We start from the raw sequence: 18,172 nt of genomic DNA, 5'->3' as shown, positions 1-18,172 counted from the left end.
GGTGGGAAAAAAAGTCGGAGATATTTTTTTTATGAGTTACGGATTTTTTTAGAGACGAAGCAAAATGGTGGTGGACTGGTTATACATTCCATCAATTCTCTACGCGAGCTGTTGCATAGATAGCAGGAATTATTGTCTGAATGAATTACCGTTGTCATCCGATGGCCACTTTGAGTTTCTCTTTCTGTCCGAGTCGCTTGATTTTTGCTCGGACTTGTCGATCTCGTTCAGATTTGATTGGAACTTGCTTCCTGAAATCATGCGAAACGTGCACGTTATAGGATATTCTACCGCTGAAGAACAAAAACGAATAAAAAAGTTGAAAACATTTAAAGAAGTGAAAATACACGACTACAACTGCATCGTTGGAATCGGGTCTGTCCATTGGTAGACGAACGTGTGTTACTCGCGTTACCGATGAACAAACAACGGGCGTCGAAACGCTGCTCTCGTGGGTGGGGTACGAGAATGGGAAAGACCAAAAAGTCGACGGGACGAAATCCCGAGAGTCGAATTACCGTTAGTTGACAACGTAGAAAAACCGTAAATACGAAAAGTTTTCTTGTAGAAGAATAAAAATTGAGAACGTAAGAATGTATAAATAAATTTATGCCGACATTTTTTTTTTTTTTTTTTTGAGATTAGGTAAGATATTAAATTGCGAAAATACCGAACAGTCAATAAGTTAACTTTTCAAATCTCAGACTCGTGCCCTTTTCGAAAATTTACGAAGCCGAATTTATTAATAACGACTGACCAAAGACTCGAAAAAACGAAATCCCAAAATTTATTTAGACAGAATGGACCAAATACAGAAAGATTTCAAGACATCGGAAACACATTTATTCTTTCCAACGTAAGCAGCTGCAGCTAACAGATGGCGTTACGCTTTTGAAGTGACACGTGAATGTGGAACGCGATTTAATGTAACAATGTCTTGAATAAATTAAACGTACGGGAGAAAAGTTGCTCCGTTTAAATGTTATTAAAAATATGTCGCCTATTCCTTTGCGTTTTTTTTCTTCGATGACACGGACGATCGTCCGATACAATGAGATAATCTTGATAAAACTAACGTCGAATTGACGAATTCCATAAATTCGGAATTTCACTCTCAATTTTCAACTTCGTAACTTTCATTTTTCCTTATCTTCACATTCTCTGCTTTGTTCATTCGAAGTACCGACTGTGCTGAAAATAGTTTGTCGACTAATAGAACTTTCGCTTGAATGAACATTTGTGAAAACAATTATTCTCTGTGTGATTGATCGAGAATTCTTATTCCGGTGCACTGATCATTCGTTACTTTAAAATTCGTATATAAAAAATGTCGAGTCTCCGACCAGTCGACTTTTCGGTCTTTCGTGATTTTAGCCTCCATCCGCTGCCACTGGTGCATCTGCGCCGTTGTCTAGCGGGCAGGACAAGTATTAAATTAACGCAATAGTCGAGTAGGTACTACAAAGCTACACCTGCATTTAATTACGTAAAAAGGTTCCCGAGTCTAGAGGGTAAACCAACTCCCGTTGAAGTCACGGGGAGGGGCGCGCCTTGTTCGACGGTTGGTCGATGGCGGCAGCGGTCGCCTCTGCGTAACTCAACGCCTTTGTTCCTCCGGCGCAATTTCCCCATAGCAGACGACGCCAGGGTCCAGCCTCCGCGTCATCCTGGCCACACAGTCTTGGCACAATGGGCTATTTTGGTAAGGTAATTGGCGATCAAGTTACTACATGCTGGCGCAAGGCGCCGGTACAACACGCCGCGAGAAGATCCGCGCACGCCCCGCTGACCATCCGCTGGACAGACGTATGCAAATCTTGAGCAAACATTAGCACCACCACCGCCGCCGACCGGACCGTACCTTGGGTTTGGACCCTGGTACTGGTTGCGGGTCGCCGCCTCTCAACGACACGGATCAGAGGGGTGGGATGGACGAGGATGGGGTTTTGGACCTCGGGGAAGCTGCCTCGACGCACGTAGTTGCTTCCTGCTGCGTTGCACCAAGCCTTGTTTGATAATCCACCGATTACGGAGACGCTATGTGCGTTAGAGCGGTGCTCATATAGAGCAGATGCTGTGGGACGAGGACCAACCCGGCAACACCCCTTTCCACAGTGTGGATTCAAGCAGGAACCGGTCTACTAAATCAAGAATTTAACCTACTGAACGCGATCGTCGATTAGTTGATGTCTGTTATGCCTGTCCTTTTACGTTTCTCAAAGTGTGTATCAAGTGTCAGTATCTCGAAAACAAATTCCAATTCTTGTAGCATCCCGAACGGTTTATTCTACAGTTCTATACCGGTTTGAATGACAGTTCCGTTGAATTTGCCCAGAAAAAAATATTTTCGAAAAATGAGATGCTGACTTCGATCGCTGGACCTGCAAGTTATTGATATCGTGAAGTTCTATGGTTTCAATCAAGATCTACAAAAGTTCTTGGCGTTTTTTATAGAAAAACAAATTCCAATTATACGATGTGCTAACTTCTCGTGACGTGCCGTAGCATATCAACAGATTATGACAATTTGACCTTACTACTTTGGTCTGTCCATGGATACATAAATTATCCAGAAAGTACGTGACTTTGTGAAAAGAGGAGAGTTTCGAAGTTGCGACGTACGTCAGGGTCCCTGGACAATCTACTCGAGCTTGTTAAACCGAAATAACCATGATACCCAACAATAAACCAATTTCGATACAACTTCGGTATGGACGGATATTTCAACAATGCTTTTACGTTATAGTCATGTGTACGTGCAGAGAGCAACCGAGAACAGAAATGAAATCACCGAAGTATGGAGAGCACATCATATATACTATCCCTCCATGAGACAAGATCCAACGTTTTGCTCCGCCGACTCGAATTGCCATCAAACAAAGCTTCTACAGACGCACAAAGCTTGACTCGCTAGGGTTCCAAGATAATTTATGACCAACCAAACCACAGTTGCACCTTCCGACTTAAATTCTGATCGGTATGAAGTACCGCGTGACGTCTGTGTGGAACGCAACAGATCGTCAGAGGTGAAAGTACTCTAGGTCTACCCTGCAAATCGTTCTCAAGATTGCTAATTGCAGCATCAACTCTGTACACGCTTTTCATCCAATTCGCGTACCTGTAATCTCCGCAGAGAACAATAAGCTACGGTACAAACGGTACCCAGAGGCAGAGAGAAGAAGTGAACGCTCTTCTTGAGATTCGCAGGGTATGACAGCGTACTTCTCGTTGGGTGTAATTTGCTCTGGTAGCTCGTCATTTACGCGTGTCTGTGCCCCGTGTTTCTATGTGTGAAGGGTATAGCCCGGTATGATACGAAGTGGCGCGGATGCGGCTGGTTAGGTTGGAGACGCAAGAGGCAAACATTAATGCTCCGGCAGACCGCAGATGTTGCGCCAATTACAAACCTTATACCCTGTACCCTCGACGGCCTCGGCGTCAGGCGGCGAGCTACGTCGTCAAGGACGGAAAAGCGGAGGTTGGAATAGAGGAGAGGATAGGAGAGTAGAGGAGAGGAGAGATTTCGGAAAACACTTGCACTTGGGATTAAATTTAATATAAGGCATAAACTGCGCTCTTTTGGATAGGGGGAGGAGAAGGGCAGCAGCCCGATATTATTTCCCGAGCGTTGTTCTTCTTCTTATTCTTCTGCTTCTAAGTTTTCTTTTTCTCCCATCGCTCTCGCCGCCGTGAGCGCGAGGAGGCGCATTATTAGTTCTGGCGTGTTAGCATACATGAAATATTGATGTTACATCCTCGTTCCGCGACGAGACGCGGCTGCAACCCCCTCCACCCCTCTTCCTTACCCTACATTTGGGAAGGAGAGGACGCGCCAGTCGGCCCCCGATTGCCTTAAAGCCACTCTTAAAGCTGCGTATAATACCGCAAACCCTCATCCGTGGGAGCGCTACTTAACCCCCGGGGTTAAGGAGCCCCGAACCCAAAGAGGAGGAGGCACCGCCACCCCACCACGATGCCGAGAGCTTCGACTTACCCACTTTCGCTCCCTTTTCGTTCTGGATTGTCAGAGAGCTCGGATTCCCGTAAACCGAGTTGTTCAGCTCCGCCGTCGAGTCCCAGTCTGGAAAAAGAGAGTGAAAGCGTTTGTAGTAATTGTTCGGGGAGCGAGCTTGATTATAAGTATTACGTTGAATCGCGCGAGAGAGAGAGAGAGAGTGAGAGAGAAATGTGGGAAAAACAAGCACTTCTCAAGCACTCGCGATGTTATGGAAGTGCTTTTTAGGAACGACGCATGGTATGTTACATATCGGACGCTCCATTCACTCGCGGTGTGGGAGATAAAGCGGCTTTCCCGACTGATGACCGCTAGACCGTGGGGTTGATATCTGAAAAAATCCATCTCACCTTTTCTGGACAACTCGGTCGTAACTGGGCTTGGGCTTGTGCTGGGTGGGTCCGAGACTGGAACAAACGAGACGACGGGTTGGTGATAAATAATTTATTTTTTTCATCAACGTTTCGCGGCCTCGGGATTAAGGGGGGATGACCAGAGAAAGAAGGCCGCGTTGAGAGAGAATATCTCGGAGCAGCAGCGGGACCTGGAGGAGGAGGAAGAAGAAGAAGGAGGAGGACGAGGAGGGCGGTAGGATGGGGAAACACCGGAACAGGAGTTGTTATGGATCGCACCACCTGTTACTAACTTCACCCTCAAACATATTAGCCGGCACCACCCGGGTGGCCAAACTCCCCGGCCATATTTTATCCGCGCCTCCTTTTCTCTAGGACCACGTGGTTCTTCCGCTCACGCCAGTTATCTTGGACAACGTTTCGTCCTTAACCGTTGGTCTAACGTATCACATGTGCGACCTTTGTACCTCTTGAGGGGTGACATGGCGATGAAAAGGGATATCAAGGTCTGTTCATACTCCTTTAACAAGAAAGGTATCCTAGGTCAACCGTCCGATTTGATTTCTTTTCTAACGCGTTATAGTAGACTATGAACTAAGCGATACGTATTTTTTTTCCTCTACCATTAAACACTATGAGGGGGTAGAACCACCCTCCAAAGTATGGCATGTCAAAGGGTTTTATTTTATTTATTTTTTTTTAATTAAGAGAATTACCATTTTCATTTCTCATTGTGATAAAACTTTTCCTGTTGGATTGGCAAAAAATATTATGTTCGTGTCGGTGAGACTGCCAAATTGCCTCTTGACATGCCTTAATTTGGAGAGTGGTTTCACGCCCTCAAAGTGTTTAATGGCAGATAAAACAAAATACGTGTCCCTCAGATCTTAGTCTACTATAATATGTTACGGAAGAAACCAAATCGGAGCGATCGACCTGAGATACCTTCCCTGTAAGATGATGAACGAAATAATGTACGACGTGGTTTTCAGGTCCAGTAGGTATCGAATTGACCCGAAAAATTTCACCCCAGTCTTCGAGCCTCGGGTACTCCATACCAATCCTCATCGGAGAGTAATAAAAAATGTAAATCTCGATCGTTCCAAATCTTGGAATGAAATATATATATATATAGGCGGAGACTGCAGATCGGTGTGTAATTTAAGCCGGATCCCCGACGGAATTATTGCGATAAATTTGCCAATTTAAAAAAATCGAACTAGCAGTCGGGCGACGGTGGATGGAGATTGGAGTTCCCGTTTTTACGGGGGGATGAAGGAAACGGAGAAAAAGGAAAGGAAGAAAGAGGGTCAGGTAGGGGAAACTGGAGAATAATCGCGTTGCGCAAAGGACAAGGAATCGGGGTGGTTGGACGATACATGGGGAGATTGTACGCGTCGTATAAGGAAAGGAACACCTATATGTATACAGGGAAGGGCAGAAATTCATTCATCACCTCGTGCAACGTTCGCCTCTCGTTTTGTGGAGGAGAGAAGGAGAGTGGCCGACAGGTTCGTCGTCGTCGAGAGAGAGTAGATGGAGTCGAGTCGAGTCTAGTCGAGTCGAGTCGAGTCGAGTCGAGTAGAATCGAGTCGAGTAGAGTCAAGTCGAGAGTGGAGTGGAGTGGAGTGGAGTGGAGTGGCTCTGAGCCAAGGTGGCGGTGAGCTGTCCAAGCGTCAGCGTCGTTGAGTTTGGCGGTGACTTTTCACTTTTGATTTATAGCGTCGGTAACTTTTATTTTCTTCGCGAGAGAGATATTAAAATCCGTTGTCCCTACCATTTAAGTTCTCGCTAACGTCCCGCCACCCTTTCCAACCTTGATTGATGATTCCGGAACGGATGCTCGGGACTTTTCACCGTACGTATCGACTTCCGTCACCCCTTAATACCAACGCAACGCGCCAATTTTTATTTCACCCCAAAATCTCAGCCTTCAGCTTTTCCGTATATTAGCAAGGTGTTGAATATCCCTTACAGACTTCGGTATTGATCCTCGGTTTCAAATCGGTGAATAATATTTTCACTTTTCGTATTCGTAGCGAGACAGCTTATCTCGATACTTGGAAATGTTATCTCTGACGACCTTGGACCGATCTCAGTGACTTTCGGAAAGTCTGAACTAGTCGGGCTCAACTATCGCTATAAATGAGGCTTTCGACTTCTAGTTGACTTTGAGAGATTTCCGCGCAGTCCTTGTAGTGATCCAAATCTACTTAGCCCGTCATACCGACGAGTTAACATTACTCGATCTATGCAAATCTCCAAAGGACTATACACGGAACGATAATGGCTTGTCGTAAATTGCAATGTGTACGTTGCCGTGCAGCGCACTCCCAAAGGTGAATGAATACGTCAGGTGATGTCAGGGAGGTTGGAGAAAGACCGTTGGACCCGTGAGCAAATAACAAGCTGCTTATTTACCAGTTTAAGTTTGACAACGCCGTAGGGCATTTACCTCGCCCATTTCGAATTCTGCGCTCTACAATCTAGAATCCACATTGAAGGCAGCTCTGCTCGACGACTATGGTTCGAGGATTGGCCAGCCAACCAGCAGCTGCGACTGTCGCGGTACGTGTTTCGTCTCTCTACGTGCACGTCGCACGCCTCCGCGTTTGTGTGTTTCCGTGTTAACGTTACACCACATAGAGAGCCATTTATTTGATCGAAAGTTTCAGCGCGCTCTCCGCACGGTGCAAACATCAGTTTGCCGAAGCGAAGGGGAGTTTGTCCAAGCCGAAAGTCCCCGGGCGTGTATAAGGTACCGATCAAAGGGTTTATACGTTTGCTGAAAAGTTCCTGATTTCGGATGTCGCGAAAATTTTCCCTGACAATTGATCAGTTGGCGTTACACTCGGGCCGGAGGGGAGAAAAGGGCAAAAACGGATTTGCGTGAACGGCTACCTCGTGGACCCGGGACCGTTTGAAGTTTGAAGAAGTATACACAGCGGTGTCTTTCTCTCTTTCTCTTATCCGGTCTCCTCGCCCGACCTCGCGACTCGGGATCGAGAGGAACGAGGACGGAGAGACTTGTTAAAATCTTAAAGACGCCTTAATTAGCCTAATAGCATCAGCCCTGCCTTGGCGTCTTCGTTTTCTTCATCGCTCCCGCCTGTCTCCGACATCAATCCTCTCCCCCTTTTCTCCTTCTTAGTGGCACCGCTATTCGCGTCCATCCATCCAATTTCTTCCTTTTCGTTGCGGAGGTACTCCTTTGAAGGAAGCCGGGGAGGTCCTCGGAAGAAGCTATTCAGACGTTAGCAAGTACCAATTAGAATATTGCCCCCGACCTTAACCTCTCTCGGAGATCTAAAGTCCTGCAAGGTGCAAAGGCATGCCCCCAGGTGTTATTCACGAGGAAAGGAAAGCAGCGTAACGAAAGACGATGTATTATGTATAATATACAATAACACGAAAATCTGAAAGCCCCGAGATGAGAGGCGAGTGAAAGTGTCGGAATTAGATGAAGGAGGGGCTCTGCCTGACGTCCGTTTCCGTTTGCGATGGGATCATGTGCTCCGGAAGAAAGATAAGAAAGAGAGCCAAGGGAGAAGAGGCGCAGGCCCTGCCTTTCTCTCTCTTTCTCCCTTTCTCTCTCTCTCACTCTCTTTCTCCACACCGGGGAGGATCGTTAGTTTCTCGGTCGTTACTCGGGCGTTTGCTGTGCAGATATTTGTAACTTTGGCACGTCTTCGAGAGCGACAATGTGGAGGTGAAGAAGAAGCAGAAGAACAAGAAGAAGAAGAAGAAGAAGAAGAAAAGGAAGAGGACGAAGAGGAAAAGAGAGTTTCCAGCGGGCCCTGCACCTTCGAATCGTCTTTAAACTTTCGGCGCTTCACCGAAGACGTATCCTGAACCATCGCCACTGAACCCCCTTCAGCCATGCATCCTTCACCCTCTCGCTAATAGCCATCTTACGAGGCAATTAACGACGATCAGAGAGGCATCGTCGCTGTTCTCTCTACGGTTCTACGATCCGGTAAATCCGGTATCGAGCTAGTAGATGAAATCACGAACGTCTGTTTGTTGCTCCGGTATATCAAAATACACCAATTACACGGAATGCCGGGACGAATGCTCGCAGGCATTTCGAAGAGGATAAGGCACGATGTGCGAGCTTGGACGAGGAAACGTCGCTGCGTTCTCCGCGTTTCTGGCCCTCCTGCAAAGTTAACTGTGACAAAGGTTGGTCTTTCGGACACGCGAGGTTCCGGTTTGGTTACAAAGGTGGACGCCTCTCCTCGTCGTTGGCATCGCCTCTATCTTCCTCGTCGTCCTCGTCGTCCTCGGGCGAACGGGATCCGGGGGTTGGTCGTGGGTGAAGGGTGGTGAGCGAGGGCTCGGAAGGAATTAGTATGCGGCGGCTGTCACACTTCCGCCCCCCCCCCCCCCCCCTCCCTCTCCCTCAGACCCCCATCCCCTTCCTACGCCCCTGCAGCCCCGGACCACCTCGAGCTAGACCGTTAATTTTCCATCCCGTGACTCCAATCAATCTTACGGGGGCCGTCAGCGGCTCTCCTTTCTGCCCAAGGTGGAACGCTCTCTGTACCCAGAATTTAGAGTTCAGACCTTCTCTTCTCCGGTTACAGCTTCGCAGTTCGTTGGAAGAATTTGAATTACATGGATACATGGAAAAAGATATTACTGCGATAGTAATTTTTTTTTCTCCTTCATCTCTCTTTTCATCTATTCTGGGTACTTTTGTCTTATTATTTTTATCGTTGTTAATTGGAGGAAAAAAATTACGCTGATATATTTTACTATGTAACGTATGTTTTCAATGGATTATTGATATGATGTAGCAAACGATTCCAAACGATTATTTTTATCTTCAGGTACATGAACGTGCACGCGCTGCAGAGGGCAGATGAGTGTCGCTGGTGGTTTAATGAAAAATCGAAAGTTAATATATGTGGGAGGCCGAGGATCGGGATCGAGGCGGATGCCTGTGAAACCCGTGCGATGTATATATAGACGGGTTCGGCTAATCTGAATTCTGTGAATATTGCAGCCACACGTCAATCTTTCGTTTAATAATTACGTCAGGATGATCGCATCGTGTTTGTGCGCTTATCTTATGTACACCTGTGTACATACCTCTACATACATGCATATAGGCGTACGCGAATAATATTGTATAATCCGTGCTCGTTGCTCGGGCGGGTGCTAAATGATGCCGGTGAGCTGTTATATGCAAATATTCATCGAAAATTTGTATGTGTATCTTATACCTCCTCCCCCGCCCTTCGCTACGAGCTGCGAATTCCAAGAAGCCCGAGATCTCGGGATCTTTGCGCACGTCGGACGGGGAAAGGAGGGGGGGAGGGGGAGAGTGAAAAATTCCGAATCTTTATTATTTCAGAGACCCGCTGTAACTCCACCTTCTCTTCTTCTTCTTCTCTTTCTTTTTTTTTCTCATTCCCTTTTTCTTAACGAGTCGAGATGCGCCGCGACGTCGAGCCGACGCGACGCTACGCGACGCGACGTGACGACGGAATTACCACTTTACCGAAACCCACTCATTGCCAAATCCCGTTCTCGATCTTCTCTTCCCCCGACTCCGACCACTTTTAACGTATTTTCCTGCGTGAGAACGAGTGAAAATGAAAGAGAAAACGAAAGAAAAAGAAAAAAGAAAAATACAATACAATAATGCGAGACTACAAAATCGCGACAAGGGTACGCCTCGGTTATCCTTCGTACAGACTTGCGCTTTATAATCTGTAAACATGTACATATATATGTAAGTTTGAGACTAATCCAAACTACAGCGCGACTATCAGAGGTCGTCCGCTCGGCACACCTACCAAGCCAGAGACAGCGGTCGTCATGCTGATTAGTCGAAACTGCGTAATTCAAACAGAAACACGCAAAAGGCTCGTAGCGCTTGGCGCTAAAGTTTATAATCAAACAAAGTTAATAATTATAAGTACTAGTTGTTGATTCAGGTAATCCTGGGCATAATTCCATATTGTAATTATCTGAATCGTTTGAACATATGTAAATAGTGTAAATATATTGCAGTTATTACCAGCATCAACCGCAGTACTTTATTGGAAACAAGATAGCCCTTAACTACGAAAGATAAGGGATTGACCTATAAATCAACAACTATGGCTGTGGTTCGAGCAAAATTCTGCTTTGTCTCCGAGGCATTAGACGCTAGAACCACCATTTTGAGAGTTCGCACAATTCAATTAGAAGGAGAGGACACGACTTATGAATTTCCGGAACACTTTTCAACGAAAGAGAATCATCCAAAACTCTTCGAAACGAAGATCGTGAAAAATATAGTCAAGAGTGTTAAAACACGGGGAAAGTTCCGGAAGGTGTGGATTTCGCTAGTAGATGAACTTGAAGGGCAATACTTAGATGAAGAGGGAAATGTATGTTACGACGGTATTTATTTGGATGAATGTCGAGCGTATGGTGATCCCAGTCCCGTTCCCACCCATAATTTTGAAACCTTTCCGCATGAAAAGATAACGTCACGAGTGAAAAACATGATTCTGGAAAAATTCTCAGGAAAAAACCAGAACGCGGCTATTTTTATGGATCTTTTCGTGAGCGAGTGCACCCGTTTAAAATGTAGAGAAGAAAACTACGCAGAGACGTTGAGATTTTTTTTGGAGGGACCGGCCCTTGACTGGTTTCAAAGCTTTTTGAAAATAAATAGGATTACAAGGCCATGGGAGCATTGGAAAAATTCCTTTTTAGATACTTTTGCCGTGATAGGGTGGCCAGAAATAAAGTATGCATACGAATTTCGTTATTTAAATGGTTCGCTTTTAGAGTACGCACTAAAAAAGAGAAATCTGCTTTTAGACACAGATTCTAAAATATCAGAAAACACTCAAATAAATTTAATTGTTTTGGGCTTACCAGCAAAAATTCAAGTACACATAAATAGAAAAGATTTAGATACAATTGATAAATTAATGTCGCTCATAAATCAGTCAGAAGGTCTTGTAGAGAAAAAAATCAAAACAAAAATCCCAGAGGAAAATAAATCAGAAAAAAAACCATGCTCCTACTGCAATAAAAAAGGATTTCCAAACAGGTATCACTCAGAAGATGTGTGCAGGTTAAAACTCTATGATAAAGAGAAAACAAGAAATGATAAAATACGTATAATAAATAACACGAACATTGAAGAGAGCGTAGCGTCTTCTGACGAATCAAAAAACGGATGGCGACCCCACTTATCAGATTAACAATAGGTATCGAGGATACTCCAGTCGTTGCGGTATATGACTCGGGAGCAAACGTATCGATAATAAATTATGATACAGTGGTAAAATTAAAATTAAACAAAAAAATAAGTGGGGTAAACAAACTCAATACATTTGCAGGCACTACGAATACGTTAGGCTCAATAAATCTAAGAACAAAAATTTTTAATATTTCAAAAACAATATGTTTTTATATTGTAAAAAGTGTCTCTTTTCAGGATGACATTTTGTTAGGTTTAGATGCAATCAAAGAATTTAAACTGTGTCAGAATGAAAATTTGAAAATTTTTCAAAATGATACAAAGAAATGTCAGTTACATGAGAATAGGAAAACAGAATCTATGTCAACAAACATAGCGGTAAACAGTGAGATCTATTTGGAACGCGTGTGGAATAAACACAAACAGCTGTTTACAGAGGACAAGTTCAAAGTAGGCAAAGTAACAGGCTACGAGGCGCCAGTAAAGCTTACCAAAAATAAATATATTGCGCGAAAACCGTACAAATGCTCTATAGCGGATAGCGAAGAAATAAATTCACAAATAAAATCATTACTGAAAGTAGGTTTAATTGAACGCTCGACTAGTCCGTTCGCTTCCCCGGTAACTCTTGTTTTGAAGAAAGAAGAAGGGAGAAAGTCACGGTTATGCGTAGACTATAGCGAACTAAATAAAATAATTATACCAGAATGCCACCCATTCCCAATCATTGACGATCTGCTAATGCAAGTCCGGGATTGCAAATTTTTTACAAAATTAGATATAAATTCGGCCTTCTGGTCAATCCCGATTAGAGAAAAAGATAGATATAAAACCGCGTTTATAACCCAAAACGGGCATTGGCAATGGAAATGTTTGCCTTTCGGCTTAAAATCGTCTCCGGCAATTTTTCAGAGAATTCTGAGTGACGTATTAGCGAAAAACAATCTCGAGAAATTCGCGATAAATTATATCGATGATATTTTGATATTTTCAAAAAATTCTTCAGATCATTCACGTCACATTAACGAAACTCTCATCGCCATAGAAAAAGCGGGTTTTAAGTTAAACAAAAAAAAATGCACATTTGCAAAAAAGTCAGTTATCTATTTGGGACATGAAATAAAAGAAAATAAGATAAAACCTCTAAATGATAACTTAATAGCAATAAAAAAATTTCCGAAACCGCAGAATCAAAAAAATGTGAGGCAACTCTTGGGAAAAATAAATTTCTACTTAAAATACATACCGAAAGCTTCGATAGAATTAGAACCACTACATAATTTACTTAGAAAAAATGTAAAATTCGAATGGACACAAGAATGTGAAGACAGTTTTAAAAAAATTAAAAACTATCTCAGCTCTGAGCCGATATTGGCAATTTTTGACCCGAAACTTCCTATATACATTTTTACAGATGCATCCAAAAAAGGAGTAGCAGCAATTTTAAAACAACCTCAAAAAGACAATTCTATAAAACCAGTCTTTTTTTTTTCAAAAAAACTAACAAAACCGCAAGAAAACAAACGCGCTATATTCTTGGAAGTCCTGGCGATAAAAGAGTGTATTTTATATTGGCAATATAAACTTATAGGAAATAAATTCACGATCTTCACAGACCACAAACCGCTTGAAAACTTTAATGTAAAAAAGAGTAAAGATCCTGAACTATTAGCATTATTAAACTACATCTCAAACTTTGATTTTGAAATCAAGTATAACCCAGGCAAAAATAATGCAGAAGCAGATAGCTTTTCTCGAAACCCAGTACTAGATGAAAACACAAGCAGTGAAACGGCTATAAAAATAGTAAATTTTTTATCGATGGAAGAACTGAGGAACGACCAAAAACAATTACATATAAAAAAAGAGGATAAAACAGTAAAAAAAAATAACATTTGTTATAAAATCTTAAATAACAAAGAAAAAATATGGGTGACGGAAAAGTTAGGTATTCAAATGATAAAAAATATACACAACGAAAGTCATATTGGAGTAAAGCAGTTAACTCTGACTTTAACCCCAAAATACTATTTTAAAAACATGCACAAACATATAAAACTTATTTGTCGAGCATGCGACACTTGCGTAAGAAATAAATCAAGGTTCGGAAATTTTATTCAACCCCTTTCACAATTAGGTCCAGCGTCGGAGCCGTTTCAAATAATATCCTTGGATACAATAGGAGGGTTCAGCGGAAACAAATCACCAAAAAAATACTTGCATTTAATCGTAGACCACTTCACGAAGTACGCCTTTGTATTGATCGCAAAAACACAGACAGCAAAAGATTTCATAAATCTAGTAAAAAAAGTTCAGAAAAAGGGAAAAATAAAAGTACTTCTAACTGATCAATACGCGGGAATAAACTCAAAAGAATTTAAAAATTATCTAAAAGCAGAAAACATAACAAACATTTTCACCGCGGTAGACTGCCCCTTTTCAAACGGGCAAAATGAACGGACAAATCAAACATTAGTTAATGCGATTAGGTGTAAAATATTTGAAAAAAAAGACCGGCCGTGGTCAGTCATAGCTGAACAGTGTGTAGAAAACTACAATAACACAATACACAGCACAACAAAGTTTACACCGAATTACCTTTTAAATGGAATTGATAAATCCTATCTCCCGTCGGAACTTAACGAAAACAACTTAGAAAATTTAGAGAAAAACAGAAAAATAGCATTTTTAAATGCAGAAAAAATACATAATCAAAATAAAGTTTACTATGATAAAAATAAACGAAAAATAACATACGAAGTCGGTGATCTTGTTTATATTCAGAACGGAAGTCGTTTAAATAGGAAAAAACTTGATCCGGTCAGAGTGGGCCCGTTTAGAATAAAGAAAAAAATCTCTGACTTACTGTATATTATTGACTCGGGATTTAAAACACCAGAGTCAAACGTTTATCATGCAAATAAAATGATCCCCTATTTCCAGACTCCTGACTCCTGAAACATAAGTCTGGGAGGGGGGGGGGAGGGGGGGATGTAAGTTTGAGACTAATCCAAACTACAGCGCGACTATCAGAGGTCGTCCGCTCGGCACACCTACCAAGCCAGAGACAGCGGTCGTCATGCTGATTAGTCGAAACTGCGTAATTCAAACAGAAACACGCAAAAGGCTCGTAGCGCTTGGCGCTAAAGTTTATAATCAAACAAAGTTAATAATTATAAGTACTAGTTGTTGATTCAGGTAATCCTGGGCATAATTCCATATTGTAATTATCTGAATCGTTTGAACATATGTAAATAGTGTAAATATATTGCAGTTATTACCAGCATCAACCGCAGTACTTTATTGGAAACAAGATAGCCCTTAACTACGAAAGATAAGGGATTGACCTATATATATACCCTCGTCTGTAAGAACAAAATTTTTCACGGACTTTTAACGCTCCACTCGAAAACGATTACGCGTCTTTTTTGTCAAGGCACTTTTTATTCTACGGCCAACGTTTGGTAGAAAAATCCCAGAACGGCACTTTGCGAGGGAAAATATTTGTAAATAAATAGAATAAGTTGGAATAATTCCAGCTACCCTCGTCTTCGTTCATCGTCCCCTTAATCAATCTTCATCACTCCTTTTGCCTTCCTCCATCGTTTTAATCTAATAGATTTTCTTGACAGTCCTGACACAAATTTATTCCATAGTTTCTTTTATTTCGGAACCTGCCATCAAGTTCCTTAAAACCTATTAAATAAACCCCGATTCTGTATAGTCTTTTTCTGAAGTGGTTATACCTAGTCTGGAGGCCGGAAACAGCGATTTTTCAACGATTTTTCATCAAGAGACATCTCAATTTATTGCTACAAAAATTTATATACATGCTGGGTTAACTTTGAAATTTAATCTAATATTTTTTATTTGTAAAAATAATGATTTTTAAAGTTGTTATATCTGATCTCCGAGAGGAGCTCTAAAAAAGATATCTTGCGGTGAGCAAGATATCTCTGGACTGGATCATCCGAAATTAAAAAACAAAAAAGCTTTAGTCAATATAACGTATCATCTGGTATTTAATCCAAGGAATGAGGAAAATATTAATTTTTAGCAAAACGGTGGTTTCTCAAAAAAAAAAAAAAAAATTTGATTTTCCATGAAAAATATTCGCCTTAATCTGTTTACAAAATGGAGAATGTTTATCGACGAGAAAAAACCTTCGACTAATGACTGAAAGATATATTCATGAAACTTGGGTAAAAAAATTTGAGACTGATCGGTTCAGCCGTTTCCGAGAAATCTTGCTCACCGACTTTGAAAACCTAGTTTTGAGAAAAACGCATTCAAAGTTTAAAAAGCACTTTCAAACGCTCCGGGGTGTCTTTGCAAATGGCGCGTGACTTCGATAGTATTTATCGGATCGACTCGAAATTTTCTGTTCATAGACTTGAATATATGTACGTTCCGAAAACAAAATTGGAAAAAAAAAAAAAAACCATCTTTAAAAAATCCTGACTAGGTATAACGCCTTAAACACAAATGACATGCGATTATATAATTTGAGGAGGCAGTGATTTTAATTAAAGCAGCTAAAGGCGGTTCTCATGTTTTCTTATTTTTCTTTCAACATATTATTCTCATAATTTTCTTCTCGATTATTATTTGTCTCTAGCAGTGAAACGATTTCACAAGAAACGAGACACCCTAGTTACCTTATTATAAATTTTCTGACAGGTACGATGATTACTTTTCAGAAGTTCTCCGCTAACGCAACGAGCGAAAATACATACCCACCTGTAATATAATTCACGGATTCGCGTATTCGTTTATTTTCCCTGCAGGTGCCGCCTCTTGCATCGTTCAAATACCGTGTTATTTTATTATTTTTTTTTTTTTTTTTTTTATTTAAAATAAAACGTAATCAAACAATTACTCTCCGTCAAGCATAAACCACGATGACGTTGCAACCGATATTCTTCGATAAAAACTTGCTATCCAAAAATATTAATCCGTATACCTAGAGAGAAATTGATTGCGACGGTAATTTTTAAACTGTTCGTGCATAGCTGTATATAAAAAAAAAAATGGGATAAACGAACGAATGAAAACTTTGGTAGCCATAATCCGAACCCTCGGTCTCGGCCCTTTAGTCTCCGCTGATATCGGACCTTCTCCGAGAGTCTCTCATCTCCTCCTCGCTCCTGTATAATTCATGGGATCACCGCAGCGCGGTGTGTACCAGAGACCCCCTCGACTGCAGAGGGGCGCCCCGAAATACGAGCGGCATCTCAATGCTGACCGACGCCAGATTAGTCCGAGGAAATTGCCAAACTTCTTCTACTTCTTCTTGTTCTCTTCTTTCCAACCCCCCCCCCCCCCCCCACCCTTCCCTCTTTCCCCTCTACCCCCTCCCCTCGATTTTCTTTTCCCTTCTTTTTCCCGATCCTTCCGAGGAAAACCCCGCAGAGTATGAAAGTCAATTTCTGAAGCCGTGCGAGCTGACCGAATCGGACATCGACTACCGGGGGAGGAAAAAAAAAAAAAGAAAACTCCCGCTAAGGGTGTTCATATCCTGCCACTCGGCGGTGCGGGTCGTACAGATTCAGAGTGTTTTTTAATTAAAGTTTGTTTTTTTTTCGTTCTCATGCTCTCGTGTTTGCCAATTTTTTTTTTTTTTTTTCTTTTCTTTTAATAAAAATTTTCCCTCCCCACACCCTCCCCCAGAGAAATGGAAGAATATTTTAAGGTGAAAACCCACCTCCTCGACAACTTCCGGCGAGAAAAGCGCGAGGTTTTACCGGCGGGTGGAAAGGGGGAGGTATACAGAGGATATCGAAAGCAGGCGCGAAAGGTACAGAGAGATCGTTATATTAATAACGCTAATTAGTATTTGCCAGACTCGTTCGTTCTTTCGTTCGTCGAATGAGTGAGTTGGTTGGTTGGTTGGTTGGTTGGTTGGTTGGTTGGTTGGTTCGCTACCGCGTTTTCATAACGGTATTTCACCCCGTCGTGCCGGGCGATATGCCCTTAAGGGCTTCTATTTATTAATGTCAAGAGTGAAGTCTCGAAATTAAAATGCTTTTCTTCGTTCAAAAGATTTTAGCGAAATTAAAAAAGCATTTTCTCCCGTGCCGGCCAAGGGGATGGGGATGAGGAGGGTTCAAAAGGGGGGAAGGTGGGGGGGGGGACAAGGCTGTCGGTATAACCCGAAGCCCCGTGACGCGGAGATGGCTTCTTAAGCTTATTCTTCTCCACCTCCTCAGACTTTACCGCTAGGTACTCACTCAGTTTTATTTATTATCGTTATGCCACACTGCCAGGAGCTGCTTTCGCCGAACAGCAAACAACCAACCCTTCCCTCAAAACCTCGTTGCACTCGAGTCTAGCCGAGAGATTTTTTTTTTTTTTTTTTGTTTTTACCCCTCTTATTTCTTTCCTCCTTTGTCATTTACTGGTTTTCCCACCCCCTCCCCCTTCTCTCTTTCTTTTCATCCTTCGTTTCGTTAGTTATTCCGCGCGCCCCGAAAATATCATCATCAAATATGCATTGTATGAATACGAAGTAGATATCCGCTGATGGGGTGTCGTTGAGCACAGAGCAGAGGTGAATAAACGTGAAAAAACATCGGGAAAACACAACCGTTGCCC

The 18,172-nt window shown here is 42.3% G+C and overlaps 1 protein-coding gene and 1 long non-coding RNA gene across 8 annotated transcripts in view; one reads left to right on the top strand and one right to left on the bottom strand.

Annotated features, from left to right (window-relative positions):
* The window catches only part of LOC124295531, a 172,546-nt gene that overhangs the window by 21,675 nt on the left and 132,699 nt on the right, over window positions 1-18,172 (top strand). The gene's annotated exons all lie outside the window — the stretch shown is intronic.
* The window catches only part of LOC107222259 (neurotrimin-like), a 122,744-nt gene that overhangs the window by 2,561 nt on the left and 102,011 nt on the right, over window positions 1-18,172 (bottom strand). For 2 of the 3 annotated variants that reach the window (XM_046745931.1, XM_015661538.2), the window contains exons 8-10: window positions 4,366-4,422; window positions 3,995-4,081; window positions 150-251 (exon numbers count right to left, since the gene is read on the bottom strand). In XM_046745931.1, coding sequence (XP_046601887.1) covers window positions 150-251; window positions 3,995-4,081; window positions 4,366-4,422 — 246 coding nt within the window. The remainder of the gene's footprint in view (window positions 1-149; window positions 252-3,994; window positions 4,082-4,365; window positions 4,423-18,172) is intronic. The other variant, XM_046745933.1, reaches the window with a different exon arrangement.

This window comes from Neodiprion lecontei, chromosome 7 (genome assembly GCF_021901455.1).
Source record: "Neodiprion lecontei isolate iyNeoLeco1 chromosome 7, iyNeoLeco1.1, whole genome shotgun sequence".
Lineage (NCBI taxonomy): Eukaryota > Metazoa > Arthropoda > Insecta > Hymenoptera > Diprionidae > Neodiprion > Neodiprion lecontei.
Note: the sequence above shows the minus strand (reverse complement) of the source record. Positions and strands in the feature narration are given on the sequence as shown.